We start from the raw sequence: 20,000 nt of genomic DNA on the forward strand, positions 1-20,000 counted from the left end.
GCAGTGAAAAGAAAACTACTTTCACACTATTAACTGTGTTAATAATCCACAGTTCACGTGACTCCTCGGTGGTTTTATGGATCTAAAATGCCTCACTGATGATTTTTTTTTTTATAGTTCTTATGGTTATGAACCCGTGACTTCTTTAACTACCAAATCGGTTCCAACGTTCCCAATTGCAATGCAAGTAATTGATATAATAAAAGGTCGGTACTCTACTGAACGCTCCCCTTCCTCCCCTTCAGGGGATGGTCCTGGGCCACGATGGCCAGCTGAAGCGGCTGCTGGACGGGGCCCGGGGCCGGCCCCTCCCTCAGCCCGGCTCCCCGCCGCACCTGGAGGAGGTCCTGGACGCCAGGCTGGCCGGCGTGAGGGCCGAGATCCTGGACGGCTTCGAGCGCCGCCTGACGGGCCTGGAGAGCCACTGCGACGAGAAGATGGGGGCGGTGCAGAGCCAGTGCCGCCGCGAGCACCTGGACGGCCGCGAGCAGATGCAGCAGTCTCTGGACGGGCGGGAGACCGGGATCCGGGAGGAGCTGGGCTCGCTGCAGGCTCAGATCCAGGGTCTGACGCTCACGGAGAGCTGCTGTGGACAGGTAGGAGATACGCCCGGGGCGGAAGGTTTAGAGGACCAGTTGGACATCTTGAGCAGTGTGCTTGTGTTATGTATTGCTCTTGGGAACATCTCTGCGTAATGAACTAACAAGTGGTTGGCGGTTGCAGGTGAACAGCCTGTCCCAGCGAGTGCTGCGCCTGGAGGAGTCCGTCAAAGGTCTGACCGAATCCCAGCGGCAGCTCCAAGGCGCCCTCGGCGACCAGAGCATCCACGTGGAGACGCTGATCGAGACCCGCCTGGTGGACATCGAGGGCCGCCTCAACGCCACGGAGGGCGGAGTCGACGGAGCGGCGGGGCTCCCCGGCGGCCTGGACGGCTTCAAGACCCTGCTGGAGGACAAGCTGAAGACCCTGGAGGAGAGAGTGTTGGTGGCGGTGGAGGAGCTGAGCAACGCCACCGCTCCGGCGCTCCTGGAGGGTCAGGTGGTGCCGGCGCTGGAGACGGAGCTGGAGTCCGTGAGGAGGAGGGTGGAGGGGGACCTGGACGGCATTCAGAAACAGCTGACGGATCTGGAGCTCCTCTGCACCTCGTCTTGCTCGGCGTCCGCCCCGCCGGCGGGGGGCGTCGGCGTCCCCGGAGCGGAGGAGGAGGAGTGCGAGGCGACGGGGAGGAAGGTGACGGACCGCCTGGACTCCCATTCCAACCAGCTGGACCGCCTCAACAGCACCCTGCAGAACATGCTCTTCCACATCGCCCGGGAGGACTCGGAGGGCATCGTGCAGGGCGAGATCACCCTGCTGAAGGTCAACATCAACTCGGTGAATCGCACCCTGAAGGGCCTGAAGGACTCCATCCGATTCATGGCGAGCGAGGTCGGCCACGCCAACGCCTCCTGGGAGCAGAGGGAGCACCAGATCATCAACCAGGTGCAAGGGATCACCAGACTGGTGGGCCACCAGGCCTCCCTGCTGGGGGCCGGGGAGCGACGGCTGGCCCAGCTGAAGGGGGAGCTGGTGGCCCTGAAGAGGCGGCTGGCCGGGGAGCTGCGGGGCTGCCGGAGCACCGCCATGGAGGTGCAGAGGGAGGTGAAGGACGTCGACAGCCGGGTGAGCAGCGTGGAGGGCCAGTGCGGCAGCCTGGGGGAGCTGGCGGAGCACCTGGAGCGCATCAGGGCGGAGCTGGAGAGGCACTCGGACTCCTACCTGGCCGAGGTGAACGGCACGCGGGCGGCGCACTCGGAGGCGCTGAAGGGGGACGTCATGGACAAGAACAAGACCAGTAGCATCTGAGCTAACGGAAGAGACGCGCGTGGGCTTCTCATTAGGGCTCAAGTGACTTCCCCTCTCTCTCATATCTCATATCACATCTGCACAGATGCAAATTAAACCGGCGAAAGTCATTTCCCATCGCCCCCGGCCCCAAAAAACAACCCCGGCGCCTCCAGATGTCCCGTGTTTTTAGTCCAACGAGGGCGAGGAGAGACGCAGAATACAAAAGACACGCCTGTTGTTGCGTAGCCGGACAATATTTTCCCATGAGATTTTTTTGGATTGTTTTTGTTTCTCCCGAATTTGAACCCTTTTTTTTTGTTGTCTTTCTTCTTTTTTGTTTTAACTTATATGAAGTTGCATTGTTATGATGTTAAGCTGTTTATTTTCTTTTTTTAGAGAAACGATTAAACAAAAGTGGACGACGTGGGACTAATACGCTGCTAACGGGACAAGTTGACTTCCTCCGTGTGGACGCTTGTACGTCAACTCGGTGCTATTCACAATTTTGTTTGTGAACTTCGGTTTATTAAGTGTTAAAAAAAAACAAAAAACGACAAAACGATATGTATTTCTGCTTTTTCTGTTATTCCACAACTCACCACTAGGGGTCAGTGACAACACGTCACACGGTAGATTAAAATGAATAAAATCTAAAGCGGTGTGTTTTTAGACACTTGTTTTTTTTTTAAGCAATGCATTAAATTAAATTCAACTTTGTTTATCCCCGTGAGGGGATTTGTATGCAGCAGTTATTTGTGTGCTTTTTAATTAATGAACAGTGATGACTCTATATGCTCTCCGCTCATTTATTGTATCAATAAGAGGTAATAAAAAACAACCAGATAATTACAATGGAATGACAGAGTAACACAAAGTAATAAAGCCATAAATAAAGCTTAAGAAGGGATCATGTGACCCGACTCAGGACTTTAATCTGCAGTGTGGTGCCGCGGTAAACATTGTTATCGTGCTTAGTTTCATACTTTATCTAGATAAAGAGAGCGCCTCTGCGATTGCATAGAAACAATATTTAATGCCTCAGATAGTCGGACAGCGAGGGGGATTTTTATAGCTGCGATATCACAAAATAAAGCGCGTTCCCGACGAGGAAAAAGGAATCCGATGATTGAGCGACCGGAGTCTGAGCTGAAGGAGGCTCTGGTGAACCTTTAAGAAGAAATCTATGGAACCAGACCATCTTCTCTCTGATGTACAGTAACTTGGAGGAGATCTGCTACAGAGTAAAACAATAAAAAGATTGAACTTAAAAACATAAATTGAACCAGCAGCTGCAGAGTCTGATGCTGAAGAACAAGAACGCACACGTTCACTTCTTCTCTTTCTCAACGCTCAGCTGGAAGGAAACCTGAGGAGGCCGCGAGGAAAGGCATCAAGGCGTCAAGGAAAGTACACAACCAACAATAAGTTAATAAGTCCCAGTTCTGTCTCTCTTGAGCCCTTTATGGACACTTTCCCTAAGTCCACGTTACTCTCCCCCTGGTGGTCAGTAGAGAGAATGCAGCTTTAACACATGAAGCATAGACTTCTATACAACCAGAGGAGTCGCCCCCTGGTGGTCAGTAGAGAGAATGCAGCTTTAACACATGAAGCATAGACTTCTATACAACCAGAGGAGTCGCCCCCTGGTGGCCAGGAGAGAGAATGCAGCTTTAACGCACAAAGCATAGACTTCTATACAACCAGAGGAGTCGCCCCCTGGTGGTCAGTGGAGAGAATGCAGCTTTAACACATGAAGCATAGACTTCTATACAACCAGAGGAGTCGCCCCCTGGTGGTCAGGAGAGAGAATGCAGCTTTAACACATGAAGCATAGACTTCTATACAACCAGAGGAGTCGCCCCCTGGTGGCCAGGAGAGAGAATGCAGCTTTAACGCACGAAGCATAGACTTCTATACAACCAGAGGAGTCGCCCCCTGGTGGTCAGTGGAGAGAATGCAGCTTTAACACATGAAGCATAGACTTCTATACAACCAGAGGAGTCGCCCCCTGGTGGTCAGGAGAGAGAATGCAGCCTCAAAGGTCAGTCAGATTAAGGGTCACATAATTGAACTTTGTCATTCCTCTAAATAGTTTTTAAATAGTTACAAAGATTGGAGTGTTTAAACGTCTTGAATGTGAGGGTGGACTGGAGAAGAGGTTCCCACTACTAACATATAATATAACAACAAATACAACAACACATCTAATCGCACTAATCCTCACACTCAACATGAGGAAAAACATTGCCCACCTACTTTGACTGTTTGAGCACCATCATGGATGTAAACGCACATTATTCAAAGTAAATGTACTCCTCCCCCCTCTGTGCAACACACACACACACACACACACACACACACACACGAGGCGCTGTTGTCCTCTATTACTCAAACGTGGGATTTAACGCACATGGATCGTATAGAAAGACGCACACAGCGCTGGAAATGGTGCAAAGCTAAAGGGCACGATGTCTCTTCTGTGGTCGTTCCTCAGTGCTGAGGCTGCATGCAGAGGACACACACACACACACACACACACACACACACAGAGAGGAAGCGTGGATAAAGAGTGCAACACGGCTCTGAACCACACATTTAGTTATTCAGCTATTTCCATATCCAGTTCAAGACACTCTGAGGCCCACGGGCGGCTCATGGAGGTCTGAAGAGCTGCCCTCTGTGTGTGTGTGTGTGTCTGTGTGTGTCTGTGTGTGTGTGTGTGTGTGAGAGAGTCTGACAGCCAAGTGACACTCGTGTTAGCATAAAGCCTTGTGTTTCCCAGACTCTATTAAGATGGGGCTACTCCAGCCGGGGCTCTGTGCCTCTGCCAAGCCCCCCCCCCCCCCCAACACACACACAGTGCAGCTACTGTTTCACAGCCCGAGGTGGGGGGGGGGGGGGGGGGGGGGGGGGGGAGCGGAGGCATCTCCAGTGATGATAAACAGAGGTGCATGCAGCAAAATTGCTGATGGGAAGAAAAACAAAGCGCTGCACACAGAATGAGTGAGATTGTGTTTGAACTCCCGTCACGGAGCTTTATATATTTATATATTTATACATTAAATGATCACCTATCACCTTGGTAACCAGCGGAGAGTTAAATGTGGGCAACGGACTAAGCCACCTCTTGTTAAAACGTCTGTTTCCCCCCCCACACCTCCTCTCCCCCCCCCCAACAAAAACAAGCATCTTTTTTTTGGATCTCGGGCTCCGGATGCAAACTGTCAGAGTGATAAGAGCGTAAAGTGGGAAGTATTAAAAGAAGTGCACTAAAGAGAGAGAGAGAGAGAGAGAGAGAGAGAGAGAGAGAGAGAGAGAGAGAGAGAGAGAGAGAGAGAGAGAGAGAAAGACGAATCCGGTCCCGAGGATTTTGTTGGCACCTCGGAGTCGGGAGACCGAAAACGGACAATAAACCCCGCCCCCTAAAGCATCCCCTGCTTTATGGTCTGTTTGACTCTAAATGACCATAATTTACTAAATGAACATCACGCTGTATTGAAGAAGACTTGAAACTAGAGATTGAGATCAAAAACTAATGTTTACAATGTTTACTGAGGGAATACATCAAGAGAAGTAGAGTCATTTATATAGACTTCTATACAACCAGAGGAGTCGCCCCCTGGTGGTCAGGAGAGAGAATGCAGCTTTAACACATGAAGCATAGACTTCTATACAACCAGAGGAGTCGCCCCCTGGTGGTCAGGAGAGAGAATGCAGCTTTAACACATGAAGCATAGACTTCTATACAACCAGAGGAGTCGCCCCCTGGTGGTCAGTAGAGATAATGCAGCTTTAACACATGAAGCATAGACTTCTATACAACCAGAGGAGTCGCCCCCTGGTGGTCAGGAGAGAGAATGCAGCTTTAACACATGAAGCATAGACTTCTATACAACCAGAGGAGTCACCCCCTGGTGGTCAGAAGAGAGAATGCAGCTTTAAGACATGAAGCATAGACTTCTATACAACCAGAGGAGTCACCCCCTGGTGGTCAGGAGAGAGAATGCAGCTTTAACACATGAAGCATAGACTTCTATACAACCAGAGGAGTCGCCCCCTGGTGGTCAGGAGAGAGAATGCAGCTTTAACACATGAAGCATAGACTTCTATACAACCAGAGGAGTCGCCCCCTGGTGGTCAGTAGAGATAATGCAGCTTTAACACATGAAGCATAGACTTCTATACAACCAGAGGAGTCGCCCCCTGGTGGTCAGGAGAGAGAATGCAGCTTTAACACATGAAGCATAGACTTCTATACAACCAGAGGAGTCGCCCCCTGGTGGTCAGTAGAGAGAATGCAGCTTTAACACATGAAGCATAGACTTCTATACAACCAGAGGAGTCTTTTATTCTGAAAATAAAAAATGATGCTCGGCCAGAAGCAGCCGGTTCCGGATTAAAAAAAAGACCCTGAAAGTAGACGCACACTTTTACAAGTTTCATTTTATTGGTGTACATTGACAATAAACAATGATGGTATAAAAGAAAAAATCTCCATCATACAAATTTCAATAATCAAAAAGATAATATGCCGATACACAAACAGATCCACATAAGGCTGACATCAAGTTTCGACAAGTGGCTTCAAATGGCTTCAATTCAAGGAGAAACGCTCTCCTTACAATCAGAGAAGATAGATATAGATACATTTTAAATTTAAGCAATCTGGATCTTTTTGTTGTTGTTGTTGTGGACTGTTTAGCTGGTTTGGGTGCTTATGTTGTCATTGCATTGTAAGCATATGGTGCCCCCCCCCCCCCCCCCAGCCATCGCCACGGAGACGCCACGCGCAAAAAGGAGACATTGTGAGGAGAATGAACGCGTTATATCGTATTTAAAAAAAGAAAGAGGAGGAGGAGGAGGAGGAGGAGGAGGAGGCGTGAAGGGAAGCGGTGATGAAGAAACGTTGATGCCTCAGCTTCACCAGCACCGACGTGGCACCGGATCTCCTTCTTAAAGCGAGCATCTGTAGTGATTTTTAAAGACCTCTATAGAATTTCTAAAACACTACACACACACACAACAGTATTTACAAATGATCATTTTCTTGATATGCACTTTTTTTTTTTTTTTTATTTAAACATTTTTTATCATATATATATTTTAAAAAAAAGAGAGAAAGAGAATAAAAATAAATTAAGAAGCTTTAAGGCTGCCAGTCTTGTCAGATGCCCAAAGAAAGGTCCCTTCATTTAAACTGGTACAGAATGGATCAGAGAGGGTGGGATGACGGAAGCCTCTTAGTGAGCAGCAGGCTTGGTCTTTGTCTGGGACCATGGATAATATATAGATATTTATATATTTATATATATAAATATCTATATATATAAATATCTATGAATATAAATCTTAACATACATGGTCCTGGTTCAAGGACACCACTAGCCAGCATGCTCTCATCACAAACACATTTCCTGTTTTTAAATAATAATTTAAAGAAAAGTTATTTGTGGTGATTTGCACCAGTTGTTATTTTTAGTCATGTTTGAGCAAAGCAGTCAGGAAACCCTCCTCGCTGATTGGCTCATGAAGCTGCTCGTTCTACATCAGAGTATATCGAGCCTAATACTGGAGGTCGGATTCCTCACCAAAAAACAACTAAAAAAATGAGACGTAAACCATTTGGCTTCCGCTAAATATCCATCTAGCTTTTAATTTAAAGCAATGATAAAAAAATAAAATAAAATAAAATAAAAATTAAGAGAACATGTGTCAAAATAACCTGCGAGTTGTTCACAACCGGATAATTATAAATCATTTTCAGATCAGTGCTAGGAGACAAAATAAAATAAAATCTAAATAAAGAGAACCTTTAGATGGAGAAACTTTTTTTTTTTTTTAAAAGCCATTTCACTCAAACACACGTGGAAAAGAAAACCCACCGGGCCCCTCCCACCGGGCCCCTCCCACCAGGCCCCTCCCACCAGGCCCCTCCCGAGCGATCGCTTAGGAGGTGAACACATGCGTCCAGAGCAGGAAACACACAACTTAGGACGTGGAGAGGGCGCCGGCCGATCCGGAGGGGATGTTTAGACCGTCGGCGCCGGCCTTCTGCGATGTGGAAACAGGCGCTAGTGGGCACGGAGAGGGGGGGGGAGGAGGGGCTCTGGAAAGGTCAGCACCATTGATTCTCAATTAGTATGAAGGAGGTGGCCGGTGGACGCCGATCGCATTGGTCCGATTCCAGCTCGCTCTTCCTGTGGTTGTCACACAAAATGGCCTCTTCCAACGCGGTCTGTTTCATCCAATTAAAACACAGACACACACACACACACACACACACACACACACACACACACACACACACACACAGAACGGCTCCCCCGTTTACACAGACCCGAACGTCACAATCCCACGCACAACCACAAATTTCAGTGCATCCGCCGCACGTCGCCGACTACGTCGTCGCGTGAAAAAGAAAAAAAAAAAGATACTCCATTAAAAATGATTAAAATAAATAAAACGAGGTCCAGCCCCTTTACTTCTTGCTCCACCCAGAAGATGCATCTCAAGAAATGCATACAAGGCGATTTTGTGTGAAAAGAGAGACGGACAGTTATGCTTGTTCTCTGTAAATAAATAAAGAAAGAAAGGAGCTACGTTTACAGTATTGGGATATTTCACTCAAAATCAACACTGTCGAACACACAAAATGAAGAGAAAGCCGTGCACCGCTGCACAGTGTCGGGCCGCGCGCCGCCAAACAGGAGGCCGGCTGAGATAACCAGCGGCTTATCGTGGAAAAAGAGCATTCACATCTACCCCCCCCCCCCCACCCAGTCCACGTCTTAGATAAAGAAGTGAAGAAGAAGAAGAAGAAGAAGAAGAAGAAGAAGAAGAAGGCAGCCACCGATTGGTTGTTCTCACAGCGGAAGAGGGCGGGCCGACTTAAAGAAAAACAAACAAACCAAAAGCTTCTGTAAACACAAGTGACGGTGGCAGCAGTTCAGTTTTCGACCTCCAGTTCGCTCCCAAAAAAAATAATTAATGTGATTTAAACGTCGAGGTTCGTGGGATCTTAAAAAAAAATAATGTTGGTCTCTCTGGACGTGCACGCGGGTCTGAGGTCGGGTCGGTCACAGTTTCGGGGCGTGATGAAGCCTCCTGGAGGTCAACCCGACGACCTCTCACTGACAACAGGCCATTTGCATAGCTCTCCCTCGCTCACACACACACACACACACACACACACACACACACACACACACTGAAGAGGGCGTCGCTTTTGCTCAGGCAAAGGTGTGTCGATTGTGAAGTTTGCATACGCTGTCGCTCCCTTTTTTTTTCTTCTTTTTTTTTTTTTTTTCCGTCTTCTTTTCTTTCTCCGTCGTCCAATCAGAGGGCTCGCCCCATTGCATTTGTATGGCGAGGAAGTCGGGCCCCAAGTTCTGCCGTCTGAGATCACAGCTTATTGCCAACGGGAAGAGCGGTCGCTCTCCCAAAACACACACACACACACACACACACACACACACACACGCAACGTCCGACGCAAACACACACACCACAGTCTTGTTTCTTTTTGTTAAACGGTACGTTCACAGGAAGAAAAAAAAAACATAGTTGGTGAAGAGGTGATGAAGGTATTAATATTCTCTAAAAGTTAGGATTTCACAAACGGTATACGTGACTGAAAACACTCACTCTTTACATCACTTTTTTCCTCCTTCTTCTTCCACTTGTAGATTTTTGGCAAACCTTCTGCAGAACCAGCTGCGAGAGTCCACTCGGCAAAAAAAAAAAAAAAAGTCGCGGTGTCGTCGGCGTAAAGTGTGCGCATGCAAATGTTTTTCTGCGTGCTTTTAACTGCATTTATGAAAAATTAAAATTAAAAAGTGCAAGAGCAAAGCAAAAAACAAAGAAATCAAAGAAATCAAAGCCTCGGGGACCAGGTCAGCACATGTGAGTCAAACGGCTGTGTGTGTGTGTGTGTGTGTGTGTGTCCCATTTTGATAAACAAGCACTGAGCTAATTGTTGACTGGATAAGAAAATTATCGAATGGATGCTGAAGGCCAAAATGGTGCAAAAAGGCATGTGGAGACTAGAGAAGCCCAGGTGAGAGGAGTGATGGACTGCGGCACAAGCAGGTGCAGCATTTATCCTTAAATTTTCTTTTTACGATTTATCCAACATATTTATTCGAGTCTCCTTTTTTTTTTTTGTTCTTCTCCGTTGTTTTTTTGTTGTTGTTTTTGTTTTGTTGCATACAAATAAAAAGAAGAAAAAAAACGAAGAAAAAGCGAAGAATCGATCAACTTAAAAAAGTCCCGAGCGCCGCTGCGACTGGTGAGATATGGCCGACGCCCAGCGGGACTTTGATTGACGGGTGTTTTGCAGTCCGGCCGTCCTCCGGGCGTCAGTAGTCGCCCACGGGCGCCAGCTCTCTGCTCAGGCGGACGGTGATGTTGGTGTAGAGAGGCCTCCTGGACACCAGGGGGGAGTAGTTCAGGTTGAGGAGGCCGTCCACTTTCTGTCTCTCCTTCGAGTGGCGGAGAAGACTGTACCTGCAGGAACAATGGCGGCGTCAGAGAGTTTCATGTTTCGTGTCAAGAGCAACGTATCCTCACACTGCGGAGATGACGTACGACAGGAAGTCACCGCGCGTTACCGACATGTTACGTGGATACGGATTCAAAACCTTCACAGGAAACTCAGTTTAGGCTACAAAACCACTTAGTGGAAAAAGATCGTGAAATGTTTAGTTAGGTTTTTGGAAAAGATCGTGAAATATTTAGTTAGGTTTAGAAAAGATCGGGATATACATTTAGGTTTTTGGAAAATATGGTGAAATATTAAGGTTTAGGAAAATATTTAGTTAGGTTTTTTGAAAAGATCGTGAAATATTTAGTTAGGTTTAGGAAAAGATCGGGATATACTTTTAGGTTTTTGAAGATCGTGAAATATTTAGTTAGGTTTTTGGAAAAGATCGTGAAATATTTAGTTAGGTTTTTGGAAAAGATCGTGAAATATTTAGTTAGGTTTAGAAAAAGATCGTGAAATATTTAGTTAGGTTTTTGGAAAAGATCGTGAAATATTTAGTTAGGTTTAGAAAAAGATCGTGAAATATTTAGTTAGGTTTTTGGAAAAGATCGTGAAATAGCAAGGTTTAGGAAAAGATCGTGAAATATTTAGTTAGGTTTTTGGAAAAGATCGTGAAATATTTAGTTAGGTTTTTGGAAAAGATCGTGAAATATTTAGTTAGGTTTTTGGAAAAGATCGTGAAATAGCAAGGTTTAGGAAAAGATCGTGAAATATTTAGTTAGGTTTTAGAAAAGATCGGGATATACTTTTAGGTTTTTGGAAAAGATCGTGAAATAGCAAGGTTTAGGAAAAGATCGTGAAATATTTAGTTAGTTAAGATCAATCAGGTCCAATTGACAACACGGGAAACACTTATTTAGGAGGAATTCATTCGTAGTACTTACTAATACGTGAAATAAATATTGGATTCCCCTCGGGCTGTTTGAAGTCACGCCGAGTGTGAGCGAGAAAAAGCGCGTGATTGGAATTCAGCCCCGAAGCAAACAAGCAAATCACATGCAAAGTCTTTAAAAATAGTAGAAATTCTCTCAAAAGTCACCGCTCCGGCTTTTTCATGTGACCAGCTCCACCACCACATGAGCCCTAAGCCCCATTCAAGTGATCAGCTTCCACTTTTAACCAGGCCCTGTGTGTGTGTGTGTGTGTGTGTGTGTGTGTGTGTGTGTGTGTGTGTGTGTGTGTGTGTGTGTGTGTGTGTGTGTGTGTGCACAGACACTAACCTTCCTAGGAACTGGACCTCCCCGCGATGGTGACGTGAGATTGACCTGTAGCGTCCCTGCTCTCCGTGTGGTCTGCTCACGGTGTAGTTGGCGTACCGCACCCTGCACAGACGCATTATTAATAACAATAATAATAATAATAATAATAATAATAAGGGCTTCTCATTGTCAACAGTGTGCGTGACATATGTACACATGCAAGGAAAGGGTGATTATAAAAAGGGATTGTTTCATGGAGGAACTGGAAAATAAAACATCTCAAAATATTCTTCAGGTTGCAGTTTGCATTCACGCCTGTCAAAAATTACACTATTTTATCATTTGCGCGATATCGTCATAATCAGCATATTAATACGAGAAGTAGTCATTTTGCATAGACTTCTATACAACCAGAGGAGTCGCCCCCTGGTGGTCAGTAGAGAGAATGCAGCTTTAACCCTTTAAGCATAGAGTTCTATACAACCAGAGGAGTCGCCCCCTGGTGGTCAGGAGAGAGAATACAGCTTTAACACATGAAGCATAGACTTCTATACAACCAGAGGAGTCGCCCCCTGGTGGTCAGCAGAGATAATGCAGCTTTAACACATGAAGCATAGACTTCTATACAACCAGAGGAGTCGCCCCCTGGTGGTCAAGAGAGAGAATGCAGCTTTAACACAAGAAGCATAGACTTCTATACAATCAGAGGAGTCGCCCCCTGGTGGTCAGGAGAGAGAATACAGCTTTAACCCTTTAAGCATAGAGTTCTATACAACCAGAGGAGTCGCCCCCTGGTGGTCAGGAGAGAGAATACAGCTTTAACACATGAAGCATGGACTTCTATACAACCAGAGGGGGGGAGTGACACATTGCTGTGTGGCAAACGGGGGCAACAAACAACACAAAAACTATTACAAAAGCCAACTGATCTCTTGAGCACGCCTATGTCAACGATACTGAGCTCTGTGTGTGTGTGTGTGTGTGTTTGTGTGTGTGTGTGTGTGTGTGTGTGTGTGTGTGTGTGTGTGTGCTTCCCCCTCACCTGTTCCAGAGGTCATCGTCCTCTCCTCCCCAGCCCCAGAATGCATTAGGAAAGCCATTAATCTTTTTGAACTGCTTCACCGTCATGCCACTGACACCGCCGAAGAACTCAGTATACGGAAGCCTTGGAGGGACAATTGCACGTATTAAACCCGCGTAAAAGCGAGGGAGTGAATTTACTGCACGGGCCCCCACGGAGGGCGTGATTGACGACTCACATGTAGGAGTACTTGTCGAGTTTGACCGCAAAGTGCCGGGGCATGTCCGCGCAGCCGTAGTAGTTCCTGTCGTTCTCCATGAGGTGGTCCACGTCGTGGAAGACCAGGCAGTCCCAGTCCAGGTCCTTCATGGCCTCCTTGAAGCCCACGTTGAACAACATGGCGCGGTTGAATGGCTCCGTGCCCCCCTGTTAAAATAAATAAATAAAGAGCGGTCGCTCACTTCCTGTAACTGTGTGGACTTTACTCGGGACGAGAGTGTGTGTGGATCCTCGTGCATCGTACCTGCTCTACGAAATAAAAGGCAAACTGGAGTCTCTGTCTCTGCAGCACTGGCACCAGGTGTCTCAGGAGGATGGGCAGGTGCTCGTGGCGGTTCCTGAACGGGACCAGGATCGCCACCTGGAGGGACGCAGATTGGATTACTACGCATTAAAAAAAAAGTTTTAAAAAAAGGGGACATACTGTTTGCACAAAGTCAATGTTTAGACACGAAAAAAAAGACTCGACCAAAAAGAGAGCGGCGGCTTATCGAAATCTCATTTCCACAATGAGATCCGTCACACGTCAATCAGTTAGAAGCACCGGGGGGGGGGGGGTATTCAAGCCCCCCCCAGTAGGATAGCAGCTATGACAGTGCCTGTTTTTTAAGTTCCTTTTGAAGCTCAATAGGAAGACAACAAAAAGCAAGAGAGAGATAAATAGAGCGAGAGAGAGAGAGAGATAAAGATAGCGAGAGAGATAAATAGAGAGAGAGAGAGAGGGAGAGATATATATATAGAGAGAGAGAGAGAGAGAGAGAGAGAGAGAGACCCTCGGGGGCAAATGAATGTGAGACAGACTCACAGATGGCAGGAGAGAGAGAGCTCAGTGGGACAACAGAAATAAAGCTCTTGGTTCTAGAATGAAACCGTTCTGCTTCTTGTGCGTTCATGCACTTTATATTATATATTTATATTATTTTTTTTTGCATCTGAATGTCAAACCGATAAATCCTCAACCACCTTTGGTTTGCACGCAGCAGCAGCATCGAGGTGGTGAACTGTCTGACATCATCAACCCACTTCCATTTGGGTTGATAATGAAGTCGAAGTGTTGTGTGTGTGTGTGTGTGTGTGTGTGTGTGTGTGTGTGTGTGTGTGTCAGAATAATTCTCTGAACGAGTTAGTTAACGCCGGCTCGTGTTTCGTTGTAATGGCTCAAGAAGACACAGAATACGTCGCCTAACATAATACACGATGCTACTTCCCTCACTAAACCAGTAGAGATGGACAATTACTTCAATAATTACTTCACGAGTAACGTTGATCATACTCAAAGAAACGTGATCCCCGCTGACGGCTCCTCCTCATGCGCGCTAATTGAGAATTATACGATGGAGGATAACAACTGTCACTTGATACTTGATGTCGTTGTCTCTGCCCACCGGCTGGTGTCGACCGTCCGGATGGGAAACCGTTGCTATTTGCTTCTGACCACGCGGGTACTCCAATATGTCCCATCTTATTAAATTATTGGAGAAAATTGTTTTCAAACAAATACAGAAATCAAAAATTCAGAATAAACTAGTTACTAGTTCCCAGCATGCATACAGTAACTGCCCATTAAACTGCCCTTGCCCAGCTAACTGATGATTGGCCGATACAGATTGGACAATAAGAAAATGGTCGGCACAGTCTTGCTTGACTTCAGTGCTGCATTTGATGTAATAGACCATAATATTATGATTACTAAACTTGAAAGTTATGGATTCAGCATGATGGCACTTGTTGGATGGTCAGTTATCTTTCTGAGAGATCGCAAAGAGTCTTTTATATAACGGTAGTTCATCAGACTGTAGATACGTTAGCTGTGGGGTTCCACAAGGAAGTTGCTTAGGCCCCTCACTCTTTTCTATTTTCACAAATGATCTCCCTTTGTTAATTAAGAATGCCAAAATGCTAATGTATGCAGATGACACGACGCTGTATAGCTATGCTTCAAACAAACATGAACTTGCAACCATTCTGAATCAGGATCTGGAGAGAGCTGATTGGGTGAAGGTGAACAAACTGAACCCCTGAACATTTCTAAAAGTAAAAGTATTGTGTTTGGCTCAAGGAATGAGCTCAATGGTGACACACAGCTTCACCTGTCAATGTCAGGCTGGGCTATAGAACAGGTCAAGAAGACCAAACTACTGGGTTAGGGGACTTCTCATGTTTTTTTTAGAAAGGTAATATTTAAATCAGACACCTGAATATTTCTTCAATCAGTTACAATATACACGAAACGGACCATAACTATCACACAAGGAACGCTAGCTTAGGTCACTTGATACCTCCAACCACAAGAACAAACCTGCTCAAAACTTAGTTATTTTTCATGCAATTACTGCTTGGAATTTACCTCATCACATGACTCATACAAGTAATAATCTGTCATTTAAAAAAGACAATTAAAAAGGCGCACCTCAGGCCATTAACCACTTGATGTTTTCCATTGCTTGTGTAGTCATCTGATCCTTCTTTGTATTATTCTTTTTGTACTATTTTGAACTGTTTCACGTCATGTTTTGCTGGTTTTGCATGTATCATATTTCGTCCTTTTCTGTGGATCCGCTAAGGCGTCAGCTGACGGGGATCCAGTTGATAAACTAAACTAAACTTTGTCGGGAGGAGAGGACTTTGTCTTCATGAGTAAAGTTGAAGGACTTTGAAGCTTTGTCCTAGCTAGCTAGCTGGTTAGCTAGCTTGCTACAAAGCTCGTCTCCAGAGCTCCAGCTCTCCTCCTGACAAAGTAGCCTCCTGGCTGAGGGCCCTTTGGCCACCAGCCAGCTGCTGTTGAGCTCATTTGATGCAACGTGTGTAGCATGAAAGCATGGTGGAATTAGCAAGGTGGCTAACTAACCAGCCTGTAAATGAGTGAAATTTAACAACCCGATACTTATCTAACACTCGGTGCAGGAAAAGCACATTGCTATCGGCAGATAAGTGAGCGAGTGTTGCGAAAGCACGATGGAATTTAACCGGCGTGCTTTTAGTTTTGCCTCCGGTCGTCACGGTGACGCAATCACGACATCGGCCGTGAGAAATAGGGCTCCATCCAGACTTACCTTCCAGCGAGGTAAACAGTCTTTGGGCTTCCAGAAGCCTCCGGGGGTCCTGTTGGGCTCTCCCTCCAGCAGGGATTTCTCCACCTCCTCCAAAGACACCTCACTCATGTTCACCTCCAACTTGCCTTCTGCGAGGGGGGGCGGGGCCAAAAGAACAACAACAGTTAAACTATCCGAAGGTACACATTGATGGCTCTTCATATTTATCTGTTTTGTCAATCAAAGCTGAAACGAAATGGAAAAAAAAACGCCGTCCGTCAACTTTTTTTTTTTTAACGATTCCGTTATTACGCAACAAATGTGTACAGAAGTGCAACCGGAGTTCACTTAACGGAAGACGTTTCTCCCGAGGACGGGAAAAACCTGAAAGGCAACCGTTAACAAAAGAGTCAACCGAGGGCGCCGCGTGATGAAATCCAAAAAGCTCTACTCACTCATGGAGAGCAGCCGCTCGGGGCACACCTGAGAGGGCAGGTAGGTGAAGCCCTCCGGCAGGTACGTGGTGGGAGGAGCCTCGCTCTCGCTCACGTTGAAGTCGTAGGCATAATCTGGAATCACAAGCGCGCGCATGTGGCATCATACGTATTTTTATTTATTTATATATACACATACATACAGCAATTAAAGACGCTGCACATTTTTGTATTTAAGCCTAAATGAATAAATAAATTAAACTAATGTCTGAATATCCTTGAGAAGTAAGTTAATTGCTCATTTAATTGGTGTACTTGTTATCATCATTATTAAATTATAATTACACAAGTCTCAAAAGGACAACAATAGAGACTCAACTGGTCGGTTCTCATTTACTTCTGGAACACGCTGCTGCATTGTCATTGAGTTAGAAGAATAAAAAAATAAAATATATATATATATAATTAATTTAAATACACAACGAAGCTCACAACGCGCTGGCGTTTGAGTAGAAGACGGTTTATTTGTCCGTCACACTTCAAAGATTTTGGTGAAACTGAAAATGTGGGAGTTGTGGTAGAATGTCGTGAGAATCAAATCTCCCACGAGAAACCGTTGTAAATTGTATTACAATGGCGTGAGTCACACAGACGCATGAGGAAGTGTGTGTGTGTGTGTGTGTGTGTGTACCTGTGCCGTTGACGCTGTACGCTCCTCTCACCACCTGCTCCAGAACCTGAGACCCGATGTTCCTCACGTTCTCCCTGAGCTGGATCCCTCTGGCTTGGACCATGAACACATACTCGTTCACTGTGGACAGGAGAAGACGTTATTAGAGAAGACGTTATTAGTTTTTATTAGTTTTAACAGTTTAACCCCTGAATCCGTGAAACGATACGATGCATGAACTCATAACGACGACGCGGGTCAGGCAGGAAGGTTGATGCTCGCTCTGGTGAAAGCGAAGCGTTCCACCTGATGACTTAATGAGGGATTTAGCCACCGCACATCAAGGAGAAGCCGACTACGAGAATGTTAATCTGTGACGACGGGGGGGGGGGACTGAGATCTGGTAGGTTTCCGCCTCCAGAGCGTAACAATTGTTGTTATTATTAAGCCCTTTTGTGCCGTTCCTTGGTCATTATGTGAGAGTCATGCGTTGTAATTTGAAGCCAAACAAAAAGGGCACAGACGGAGTGGGAGTGCAGCGCGCTTCTGCACTAGTTTCAAGTGCGTCTGCAAAAAGAAGACACACACACACACACACACACACACACACACACACACACACACACACACACACGGTGACCACGGCAGCGTCATAACCCTCCAATGGAGCGTGAGACTCCCCCCTCCCCCCGGAAGTCACTTTGTTAGACCTGCCGATGCTGTAGACCGTCACCGCTTCGGCTCAGAGGCCAGTCGGCCTGCGTGGGTCGACCTAAATAACACAATGAAAAGGGGAGCGAGGGCTCACCGCTCGAGGCCGCGCACGAGGAAGGTGCAGGTAAACGTCCAGGGGGGGGGGGGGGGGATGCGATTCGTCTTTAATAATTATATCACGGGCCCCGTCACGTTTATCTTGTTTGATGCAACGGTACCGGAGACACACACACACACACAGAGTTTGAGCCAGTCCTGCAGGCGCCGACATATTTTGACACGTCGGCGCCTCCTGCCAGAACAGAGATATATTGTCCACGTGCACTCAGAGAAGCGCTTGCAGAGGGAAAGAGAAAAGGCCTTGGAAGACTTTTTATATTTTTAGACTGGGAGTGCGGGGGGGGGGAGGGAGGGGGGGGGGGGGGGAAGCGGACTTGGTGCAAGGCCGCTACAGGGACACGGCATGCATACGGGCACATGGAGGACCTGCACAAAACCCACCCCTGTCCCGTAAACCCCCGCCCACTGTAACCCATCGAGCATGACGGAGGGGGGGGGGGGGACCTTGAACGACCTTGTCCTCTACAAGCGCTCACAGGAACACGGTGTCTGCGTGCCAAGCCCAGCCCCCCCCCGCCCCCCCCGCCCTTAATGTGCTTCGTATCCGTTTCTGTCCGTTCTTGTTCCCGTCGTTGAAGTAAATAATCGGAGTGATGAACAAAAAAAAAAAAAAAAAAAGGAGGAAACGCACTCTGCTGTTCCTCTGAACGGCAATTAACTCCAGTGACGGCTCAGCAGTGGGAGGGGAGCGGCCCCGTTCTGGTAACTGAAAGGCGTTTTTTTAAAAAAAAGTTGTTGTACCCCCCCCCCACACACACACACACACACACTTCCTCATGCGTCTGTGTGACTCACGCCATTGAAATACAATTTTTAAAAAAGCACCGGTTTCTCGTGGGAGATTTGATTCTCACGAGATTCTGCGGATTCCTGCGGTGTGGAGCCAGAGCGAACGCAGCACTCTCGTCTTTATTCTGTTCCTCTTCCTAATGTCTTACTTCGCCGCCGCCTCCTCCACACACACACACACACACACACACACACACACACACACACACACACACACACACACACACACACACACACACACACACACACACACACACACACACACACACACACACACACACACACACACACACACACACACACACACACACACACACACACACACACACACACACACACACACACACACACACACACACACACACACACACACACACACACACACACACACACACACACACACACACACACACACACACACACACACACACACACACACACACACACACACACACACACACACACACACACACACACACACACACACACACACACACACACACACACACACACACACACACACACACACACACACACACACACCACACACACACACACACACACACACACACACACACACACACACACACACACACACACACACACACACACACACACACACACACACACACACACACACACACACACACACACACACACACACACACACACACACACACACACACACACACACACACACACACACACACACACACACACACACACACACACACACACACACACCTGTTCCTGAATACAACTCGGCATCACCGCCCGGACCAGAGAACCAGGCACTAATAAAATATATATTATTATTATATTTCTATTATATTCCAGAGAGCTCCGTTTCTACGGCGACAGAGAAGACGAGTGTCTCAAGGCAGATGTCTCTTTGACGGGGTGAGTGCTCCTCATTTACTGCAACGGGGGGGGGGGGGGGGGGTGACTGTGACGTCAGCACTTCAGTCCCTGGCCTCCTGCCCGCGTCCTGAGAGCAACGCTGCCCCCCCCCCCCCCCCCCCCCCTCACGGTCAATCCACCTCATTCATTCGCCCTCCATCTCCTAAATCTCTCCGTTCTTGTCCCTCTCCCCTTCCCTGTCAGGCGGTTTAATTGCAGATAACTGAGGGAGAAGATGATTTATTATAAAAGTCACAGCTCATTTAGCGGTGCTCATGACTGTTTTCCTAGATTAAAAGAAACATAAAAAAAACTGCTATCTTTTTGGAAGATCCTCCGCGTGACATCGGCGAAACGTTTCCCAAATTTTGCTTTTGCAACGGGGGGGGGGGGGGGTCTCACACTTCGGTTAACTATATTTATTCTCAGCTGTTCAGCTGAGAAGAAAAAAAAAAAAAGGAAGGGTGCACGAA

General features: G+C 46.9%; 2 protein-coding genes across 2 annotated transcripts in view; one reads left to right on the forward strand and one right to left on the reverse strand.

Moving 5' to 3' along the window:
• LOC117734076 (EMILIN-3) overlaps positions 1-1,845 on the forward strand; it is a 17,316-nt gene extending 15,471 nt beyond the window's left edge. Inside the window, exons 5-6 of the mRNA XM_034538146.1 lie at positions 246-596; positions 724-1,845. Coding sequence (XP_034394037.1) covers positions 246-596; positions 724-1,845 — 1,473 coding nt within the window. The remainder of the gene's footprint in view (positions 1-245; positions 597-723) is intronic.
• A 4,405-nt stretch (positions 1,846-6,250) lies between these two features.
• Positions 6,251-20,000, reverse strand: part of b4galt5 (UDP-Gal:betaGlcNAc beta 1,4- galactosyltransferase, polypeptide 5) — a 25,838-nt gene continuing 12,088 nt past the window's right edge. The window contains exons 2-9 of the mRNA XM_034537561.1: positions 17,026-17,145; positions 16,356-16,469; positions 15,922-16,049; positions 13,113-13,229; positions 12,828-13,015; positions 12,611-12,733; positions 11,590-11,691; positions 6,251-10,332 (exon numbers count right to left, since the gene is read on the reverse strand). Of these exons, the coding sequence (XP_034393452.1) occupies positions 10,185-10,332; positions 11,590-11,691; positions 12,611-12,733; positions 12,828-13,015; positions 13,113-13,229; positions 15,922-16,049; positions 16,356-16,469; positions 17,026-17,145 (1,040 nt within the window). The 3' untranslated portion in view covers positions 6,251-10,184. The remainder of the gene's footprint in view (positions 10,333-11,589; positions 11,692-12,610; positions 12,734-12,827; positions 13,016-13,112; positions 13,230-15,921; positions 16,050-16,355; positions 16,470-17,025; positions 17,146-20,000) is intronic.

This window comes from Cyclopterus lumpus, chromosome 7 (genome assembly GCF_009769545.1).
Source record: "Cyclopterus lumpus isolate fCycLum1 chromosome 7, fCycLum1.pri, whole genome shotgun sequence".
Taxonomy (NCBI): Eukaryota; Metazoa; Chordata; class Actinopteri; order Perciformes; family Cyclopteridae; genus Cyclopterus; species Cyclopterus lumpus.